Below are 9,835 nucleotides of genomic sequence, written 5' to 3'. Positions count from 1 at the left end.
TGTAGTAAGTTATAATCTATCATAAATTAATCCAATCCTTTTTCATTAACTTAATTAGTTAGAAAAAAGAATTAAAAACTATTCTGAATTGATGATTTTATTGGGTTAATAATTAAAATAAAAATTAAATCATTCATTAATATATTTAGCTAAAAATAAATATAATTTATGTTATTAAATTTAATTGTGCTATTGAGTTTCTTATTTATATACTTATTTTATATATATCCATTATTATATGTGGGTTCACGTGCAATGCTCGCCTTCTTTCCTAGTGCATATATGTATACATATATATATAGTTAAAATAGAAGTAAATTGTCCACACACACAAATGAGAGACAGAGACAGAGGCGAGGGTTTCTCTTAGATTTCTATCATTGCCGAGAAATAGCAAATTCTAAGGTTACAATATGAACAGGCAACTTTGTTACCTCATTTGAGGCTATTCCTATATTACTGCAATCATAACTGGAATTTCATACAAACCAACAAAAGTTATACCCCAAGTTCAAATGGCGCAGCATTCTTTCTAAACAGTTCAAGGCAGATCTATAGCTGGCCTCATAACAAGTATCAAAACTATACCACAAAAATTGAATTTTGTCTCTGCCAAAAACTTCTAAAACAAATGAAAAATTATAAATGAAAATAATGTCTATTCCGTTCGATGCTCTTCTCCTTCGGAAGGTCCGACGGCTGCTCTAAAGTCCTCTGCTGAAAAAGCAGCCACTCGCCAGAATGAATTGGTTTTAAGTCAATAATCGCCTCCAACAAAGAGAATACACTGTCCAATTGTATGAACGGAACATTAGGAATTTGCTTCTTGCAACACTGATTTCCAATGGAAATGGGAAAACATTTGCAGCAACGAGTGTGCATATCTTCTCTACTTGTCTTAACTCATTTTCTGTTTTGATTGATTAGTGTTCATTTTTCTTTGTTTAACATGCCTATTTTCAACTCCCATATTAAAAGAATTATATTCCCATAAGAATGCTGACAGTCAGCATGGGAGGTAAATAGATGATTCGAGGTAAAAACTCACAATTTCCCCATGCAGCAAGAAGGTAAAATAGTTCTATATCAATTTTTCACCCTTGCATTTTTCTTTAATTTATACAGAAGCATATATCCAAGAAAAGTTCCCCAAGTTTGAAATGCTCTGTTATCCAAAATCTTTTACTTTTTCTAACCAACACACTTCTCAGGACTATTGTTTGAGTTCCAAAAGGTGGAAAACGACAATAAAGATAAATTTAATTATACTCATCAACGAAAAAGCTTAGGACAGATTCAGAAGGCATACCTCATGGATCAAACATGAAATAGGCCATTCCATGGAATCATATTCTATCAATTGGAGGGAGTAACTACATGGAGGTTCTTCTGAAGCATCCAGCCTTTGGGATATAAGAGTTCGCGAGATTCGATATGAAGGTGCCAGTTCATTATCCTATAACAACCTGGAGGAATGCCTTCCATTTGTCTCTCATCTTCAACTATCTGTTCTATGAAAGTCGTCTCCTGAAATAATAATGTCCAAATGGGTTTGAAACTTATAAAGTGAGCTCAATACAAGTACTTAAAGTTTATGGTAGTTGATACGCAAAGACATGACACATACTTGGAAGCCCTCCTTAACTGTATCTAACTGCCGGATTGGATCTGAAGTTGGACGGTGCCATCTCTTGGGATCCCACAAAATGGTGCTATTGAAGGCAAAACCTGACATATCAACATGGAATCGACGAAGTCTTTTACTCTTCTCATTTGTGTGCCATCCTATTACTTGACTTCCATTGCATACAGGACCTTCCAGTATTGCTTTGTTTTTGCTTTGGGCCAGCATGCCAACAGGCCAAGTGCCAAACCGACTGAAAAGGACAGGTGGATAAAAGAGATATGATGAATCATAAAAAGAAACCATTTTCTTGAGAGAAAATTGCTAAGTGTGGTCAATTTATATAGAGACAAACAAATATTGTGAGCTTCACAACTTGGTCCATGGCTACATTCATCTTGCACTTGTATCAACAAAAAGAATATAGTTCACCACAATGATTGTTATACTTGGCGAAGTCAAGGATAACAGTTTTACTTTTCCGAATCACATGTTCTAGCTCAATGTGAAAATTCAGATTCCTCAGTTATAAACCCAAACTACCCGAAATACTGTAGAATCTAGTACTCGTTAACTGCAGGAATAGGTCCTCAAAGTAGCACCAGAACAGGACTAGGATGTCTGTAAGCCATGATAAGCTTGAGGATAATCATGTGGGATAAGCGTGTGATAGCAAAAATATATCCTATAAGTTAATAAAAAAAGAATAAAAGAACATGAGAGACTATAATATAAAGCTTCGAACTAGTCAGACAGTGAAACAAAAATCGGGACATACTACAAACACCTGAAAAATTATCTTTATAATCTAAAAGAGCCCATCAAAATATTTTCCAATGCAAGAGACCTTTTATACAACTTTTCATTCAGAAAAACTCAACAATTACATGTTTTCCATTGCAAGAAACCTATTGTATTAACTTTTCATTCAGAAAAACTTAACAATTAACTTTTGACAAAATTACGCTGGACTTTTACATCATGAAATTTCATCAATGTTCTTTATTACATTTTTTTTTTCTTTAGGTTTTTCAAATTACTTTGTGTAAATGAAAGTTTTAATTGAAGATAAAAATCTCCTTGACATGTATAAATTACGATAGGTACAGTTTCAATTTATAAAACTGAACAAATCAAAGAAGAAATAAATGTTACTAGAGTTGATACCTTATGTTATGTATGAGTTTTACTACACTGGATTGATAAAGTTAAAAGAAATTAATTTTAGAATTGAAAATCATTAAAAACTTCTTAATATATGACATTAATGGTAATTTTGTTGATGAAAAGGTAATGGTTGGCCTTTGAAAGTTAGTGGAAGGGGTTCTTTTCACAAGGAACAATTTCATGAGTATTCTGAACGTCAAAAGTTACTTTAAGAGCTTAAACATTATACGAGTAGCTAACACATAATAAGTAGCAACAGCGGAAAAGTCAAACAACTTGGAATGACAAATCTTCTCATTCCTTAGGTAATGCAATGTTAAAAGAATTTCATTAGATTTCTTCTAGATATGAACTCTATTGCCCACAAATAAATAAGTTTCAAATCGAGAGACAACTATTCCAAGCTATGCAGCACAAATACATCCAGCAATGTGTCATATCCGTATCACATACTTGGCTAGGATACAGTGCTCTGATACTCATATGGCAAAATTTCACTTTTGGTCCCACTAAATAGGGCCATTCTCACTTTTGGTCCTGCGCTTTAGGTGCTCAACACTTATAGTCCCAAAACCCTAATTGTTTAACACTTTTAGTCCCACACCGTTAAAAACTGACGGAAACGGCACGTGACACGTCACGTGCCTTAATTAGCTGGTATGGTCCATGTTGGTCAACGGTAAAATATTACTTTTGGTCCCACTAGATAGCGTTATTCTCACTTTTGGTCCCACTAGATGTTGGTCAACGGCATAATATTTTTTATAATTAAAATTATTATTTAATATGATATATAGAATTTTATGTTATATTTTAATATATATTTGTATTACGTTAATATTTTTTAAATTGACAAGAAATTCAGTTATGATTCTTTATTATTTATAAATTTATGTCAAAATTTGGTAATTCTTATGAATTAATCTAAAAATCATAGTTGTATGGAAGATCATTATCGATTAGCAAAATTTCTGAAAAATTTTGTATGTAATGTTGTAAAATTCCTCTGCTTCCCACCTCTATTCTTCTGCAATTTCTGGAACAAAATCGAGCTCGAGCTCGAGAACTCGAAAATAATGTATCGTGCTCGAGCTCGAGCTCAACCTCGGTGAGCTCGTCGAGCTCGAGCTCAAACAAAGAACCCTCTCACACTCAGTTTCTTTTTCCTTCCCAGCCTCATTCATGGGGGCTCTGTTTATTTCTTGTTGTTGTTGTTTGGTTTTATAAAAGAGTTGTAATGTTGTATGGAAGACCATTATCGATTAGCAAAATTTTTGAAAAATTTTGTATGTAATGTTGTAAAATTCCTCTGCTTCCCACCTCTATTCTTCTGCAATTTCTGGAACAAAATCGAGCTCGAGCTCGAGAACTCGAAAATAATGTATCGTGCTCGAGCTCGAGCTCAACCTCGGTGAGCTCGTCGAGCTCGAGCTCAAACAAAGAACCCTCTCACACTCAGTTTCTTTTTCCTTCCCAGCCTCATTCATGGGGGCTCTTAGGCCTCTCTGCATTTTACCATACCAGTAGTATTTTTCTGAGAAGTTGCAAGATTTGGTCCAGAGGATGACTCAATGAACACAGCTCAAACAAAGAACCCTCTCACACTCAATTTCTTTTTCCTTCCCAGCCTCATTCATGGCGGCTCTTAGGCCTCTCTGTCTCTCTGATTTGCATTCCACTCACTCTACTTCAGATGTTGAGTTGCTTTTGATGAAGATTAAGCTTTCACTGTAAGGAACCGCCGAGAACTTGCCGTTGTTGTCCTGGAATGTCTCAGTCCCACTCTCTATTAGGATTTTGGGACTACAAGTGTTGAAAACGTAAAGCGTGGGACCAAAAGTGAGAATGACCCTATCTAGTGGGACCAAAAGTGAGAATGACCCTACCTAGTGGGACCAAAAGTGATATTTTGCCGTTGACCAACATGTACCATACCAGTTGACTAACGGCACGTGCAAGTCACGTGCTGTTTCCGTCAGTTTTTAACGGCGCGGGACTAAAAGTGTTAAAAAATTAGGATTTTGGGACTACAAGTGTTGAGCACCTAAAGCGGGGGACCAAAAGTGAGAATGGCCCTATTTAGTGGGACCAAAAGTGAAATTTTGCCTACTCATATATAACAAATATTTCAAAATGTGTCCAAAATATTAGCCAACGATTATTTTGAACTAAAACTCGTATGTGAATTGGAAATATAGGTAAACATGTCTATCACTAGTAAAGTAAAACTTACGTGGTAGAAAAATATAAAATAAAATAAAATCTGATTATAAAATCATTTATGATATATCCTTAATAATACTACATTGTTTGCATGTTGTTGCTGTATCTATAGTCCATAACTTAATTTTTTCTTAGTACAATACACATTATATTTGTTCTTGACCAGTTAACAAACAATACATCTTTCTATTTACTTTTAATCTAGATAAAATTATTTCTTTTTAGTGAACGGATCAAGTAGGATCATATCTGATCTTTGCCTATTCACCAAATCACTGTATTCATATCTCACCCTTACGCCTGCATACTTGTTTCCTTCTAGGTTTAAATCTTTAAACATTCTCAGGTATTCTCCACGATATATGAAAAAATATGATTCTAGGGTATGTTTATCCCATTAGAAGAATAGATCCACAAACATAGAATCTCGTCATGTAATTCTGTTAGTTCTTCTTGACAAGTCTTCTTGACTATTCTAACTATTCTCATAACATACGAGTTAATTGGAACTTGAGGGATAAACATAGCAACAAGAAGATTGGTCTTCATTGGTACTTCACCAACACATAACTAACAGTTCAGATAAAAATGAGACAAAAGAATTTTCAAGAAAGCACCAGAAATCAGAGAATGATATGGAACATTGAACTATTGGATTCAACACCTTGAGACAATCAATAACAAGTCGACAAGGAGAGAGACCAGCTAGGATAGCTGAAAGGAATATTATATCTCAATGCATGAAACCATTCTGAAAAGGATGTTATCCCCACATTCCAAAATTTGCAAAAAATGTTTTTGGTAAAGTACACCCAGAAAGGGCGTGAGAATGAGTGAGCATTCAGCAACTCAACTTCCATAAACCACATTGTTTTTGGTTAAAAAGATAAAACAATGACTGTCAAGCCTTGGCCATTGAACAGCAAAGGAAGACTTAGAAACTAATAATATCACATAATGCATAGGTCTCTAATATAGAGCTCACCAACCCTCTCTCTCACAAAACAAAGATACACGAACACGGGCACACACACACACAGAGACAATGATCACAAGAAAACAGTAGAATCCACTAGATGAAGAGAGCCCTAGTGACTAAGGAGAATGCATTCACAGCTTCATCTGAAAATGAAGATTCCATTCTTCTCCAGAAACTAACTATTATGCTCAAGTCGTAGATCCCTATTATGGTTCTCTAATACAGCCCAAGAGCATTTACATGTTCCATGATACTCACTTTTTCCTATATTTTAGATCTCACAAAGTGAAAAGAACAAACTTTTCATTTCACACTAGATAAACTCATTATATGCAGATAAACGAAATGGTATACGTTATCTGAGAACATCTTTAGTGTTGAAAACTAACCTGATCTCTCTTATGCTCTCAAACAACTCGAGTGAATAGATATTATCATCATCTGCAAAATACACAATTCCATCAAGCCTGTGCCTCTCAATATGCTCGATTGCAGTATTCCGCTGGTGCACTCCCCTGTCCTTCACATCTGTAGAATTTTTCATACAAACCAAATGTCTATACATAATCCCCATATTCCTCAAAATCTCCGCAGTCTCCATGGATGCTGCATTCATCTCCACTACAATCCACAGCACAGGCGGTCTCACCAGTCTCAAAACCTGCCCTAACCTATTCAAATAGTAGGCCTGCAGAGCCCTGTTGTATGTCGGTGTCACCACAATCAATTGTTTACGAGGCAAAAAATCCAAAATCCTCTTAATTTCATTTCTGTCTCTCCTCTCAACAACGCCCAATTCAACAGCATCCACCATTAAATCATTCTCTTTGGGTTTCTCCACAAAACCTATATCACCCACATTCTTCTCAACATTCACCACTGCAGGCTTCATTTCGAATGAGAAATCCCTGTTTCTCAAATCGTCCTGCTTTAATTCATTAAAATCATTATTGAACGGCGCCATGCCCAGTAAAAACCCTAGAAAAAAGAACAGGAAGCAGCGGATAAGCGATTTCTTCCAGGAAAACTGATTACTTTTTCGAGAGTAGTGCTTTTGGAGGAAAATTCCTGTGATAAATCTACGGACAGGAGAAAAAGTCGTCCTGCCGTGGGAAAGCAGCTTCTGCGACGGCGATTGCACTGAAAATGGATTACTGGATCCGTTAGGATATGATCGATCGTTGTAGGGCGACAGCGTCCTCCGAATCGAAGCCATTATTCAGTAAAAATTGCATCCAAATAAAAAAGCCAGATAAAAACCACTCAAATCACAGTGATTGCAAATGGGCTGAAAAACGTAAAAGGGTCAAATCCAGCTGAAGATGGGAAATATTCCCACTTGAAATAGAAACCCTAAAGAAGCAACTGAGCTGATATGGAATGAAAAATTGAGGAAAATTTTCCGCCTGTGGTGTAATTTGAGAGGACAAAAACACAAACAAGTGTAGTTTCTAAATACAAAGTTGGGTGTAGAAACTCAGAAAAGGGAATGGAAATTGATTTAGGGGGGAAAATAATTTCCGCGTGGGCAAGAGGGAGAGGGAGAGGCGGAGGGAATCGGGTGCCAACAATGGACTTCCACAAATGCACCTGGGTGGTTAGCCTCGCTAAACTGTGCTGTCAGCTGGGCCATTCACCGCGTGAAACGTGGCATTTCCATATGAGAAAGTAGCCCATGAAAATAAGACAGGGCAAAATTACAAGCGACGTGAGTAGGCAACGATCACTTTTTCCAATAGATTCTCAAATTCAGTCTCACTTAAATTTTTACACAATTCAATTATTGGCTGAATCGGGAGGTCTCACTATTTCTTCTCCGCTGCTTATGTAGGCGACGACGATCACTTTTCCAATCGATTCTCAAATTAAGTCTCATCATCTGCAATACATATTTATTTATTTTTATTTTTCTTTTTTTATCAAAATACTTAAAAAATGAATAAAAATAGTGTGCATTTGTAGATTTTTCCGAATGCATTTGGTTGGGCTATTGTCAGTGAGAATGCCCAATCTAGTTGAAAATTCATTTCCAATGCCCATTTGGTAGAAATTTTATTGCCAAAATACAAAAGGGGAATCTTTATTAAGGGTAAGGAGGACATTTCGTTGGAGGTCGCTGGTCGTATTAGGTCATGGAGCTAGCATCCGGATCAAGTTGTTTGGACCCAACCCGGCTATCGACCCGGACAGACGAAGGCTCAGAACACTGCTTAGTCAATATATCAAGAATCCAGGAAATGACACGTGCTGAGGTAGTGGGACCCATTCAAATACTTTAAATGGTAACTTCACTTCTATTATCCTAATCGCAAAACCTAGATCGCATTATTTTCCGTCGACCTCAAACTAACATAAGCATCAGACGGTCGTCACCGGGACGAATCCTACTAGCTTAACCATATTGTTTTATACGTTGGCCCTATATTAGATTTGGGGAGGAGACGTGGATAAGATCATGGTTGTTGATCAGGATCGCACGAAAACGAGCTGGATCAGATTGGCACCGTCTGTGGGAACTGAGGATATAACAAAACGTTGAGATGGAGGGAAATTCAAGGGGAAATGTGCCAGAAATCGAGGGTGCACAGAGAGCAGAGAAGAGAGTCATTCAATTAACACAAACTGAATTATAGCGAATAATGGAGGAAGCAGGTAGAAATGCTATCATAGCATATGTGCGTAAAGCTACCGCGCCAGCAGAAAAGGAAATAACAAGGAGAAGAATAGTGAAGGAAAGAGAGGTAGAAAGAATATCAGAAGGCATAAGCAGGAGAGGTCTGGAACCCAGACGCATAGCCACTTCGTCGGAAGTGGGCTCGAGCAGTCGAGGTGGGAGTAGAAGGCGAGAACCTGCGATCTCGCGAGCTGAAGTTGATAGTGTGGGAAAAAGGGAAAGAAATCGATGAAGTGAAAAGAAGGGGAGAACTAGTTTCACGTAATAAAAATTCCCCATTCTGTAATAAAATATTGACAGAAGTTGTGAACACCAGTTTCAGGATGCCTAATCTTCCAAAATATGATGGGACTAAGGACCCGCAAGCACATGTGGCTACCTTTGATTTAGTAATGAACTTGTATGGGCAATCAAGTTCTATTAATGTAAAGCTATTTCTCACCACACTCATGGGAAAGGCTCAGGAGTGGTGTACCAGCCTACCGCCAGTAGCATAGAGTCACACGAACAACTGGTTCAGAAGTTCACCTTCCATTTCGCAAGCAAGAGGAAGCAAAAAGGATCTGCTACCTACCTGTTCACCATTCGGTAGAGGGATAATGAGACGTTGAAAAATTTTATGGGAAGGTTCAACAACGAGACCTTGGAGGTACAGGATTTGAGAATAGATATGATGGTTAGTATCCTAATCCACGGTCTAAAGAAAGGGTCATTCGCCTCGGCACTAGCAAGGGATCCGCCAATGGATGTAGAGCAACTAATGCGCTTGGTGAAGACATATAATGACGAGGAAGAGATGAACACGATAAAATATGGAGAATGACTGGGTAGTGGGAACAAGAGTAGATATCGTGATAGCAGAAGAGGAGAAGGAGATAAAAGGCAGAAATTTGACAAGGGGCGAGACCCACCTTACCAACCAAAGTACCATAACTACATTCCACTAAATACGACAAGGGCTAAAGCGTTGATGATGGTGGAGAAAACGGTTATCTTACAATGGCCTCGCCATACTCGATTCACACCCTCAAAGAAGTTATCCAGCAAGTATTGCAAGTTTTATCGGGAGCGGGGTCATGATACGGAGGATTGTTTTCAATTAAAAGATGAGATCGAAAGGCTAGTCCGGCAGGGATATTTCAAAGATCTAATTTTGCGTGGTCGCGAG

The 9,835-nt window shown here is 37.4% G+C and overlaps 1 protein-coding gene across 1 annotated transcript; it reads right to left on the bottom strand.

Moving 5' to 3' along the window:
• Nucleotides 361-7,668, bottom strand: LOC105162197 (probable beta-1,4-xylosyltransferase IRX9H). The gene is made up of 4 exons (XM_011080169.2): nt 6,383-7,668; nt 1,628-1,877; nt 1,310-1,527; nt 361-787 (listed from the first exon to the last, which is right to left on the bottom strand). Exons 1-3 carry the CDS (start codon nt 7,207-7,209, stop codon nt 1,357-1,359), a joined length of 1,248 nt encoding a protein of 415 aa, XP_011078471.1. The 5' UTR covers nt 7,210-7,668; the 3' UTR covers nt 361-787; nt 1,310-1,356.

The sequence above is a fragment of the Sesamum indicum genome, linkage group LG5 (assembly GCF_000512975.1).
Source record: "Sesamum indicum cultivar Zhongzhi No. 13 linkage group LG5, S_indicum_v1.0, whole genome shotgun sequence".
In the NCBI taxonomy this organism is placed as follows: domain Eukaryota; kingdom Viridiplantae; phylum Streptophyta; class Magnoliopsida; order Lamiales; family Pedaliaceae; genus Sesamum; species Sesamum indicum.
Note: the sequence above shows the minus strand (reverse complement) of the source record. Positions and strands in the feature narration are given on the sequence as shown.

What these genes read in the sequence shown, in the direction of transcription:
- LOC105162197 (XM_011080169.2), bottom strand. Translation starts at nt 7,209, where the DNA reads ATGGCTTCGATTCGGAGGACGCTGTCGCCCTACAACGATCGATCATAT. An exon ending in GAGAGCATAAGAGAGATCAG is followed by an intron (nt 1,878 to 6,382) that starts GTTAGTTTTCAA and finishes TGTCCTTTTCAG; the next exon opens with TCGGTTTGGCACTTGGCCTG. An exon ending in CAGTTAAGGAGGGCTTCCAA is followed by an intron (nt 1,528 to 1,627) that starts GTATGTGTCATG and finishes TTATTATTTCAG; the next exon opens with GAGACGACTTTCATAGAACA.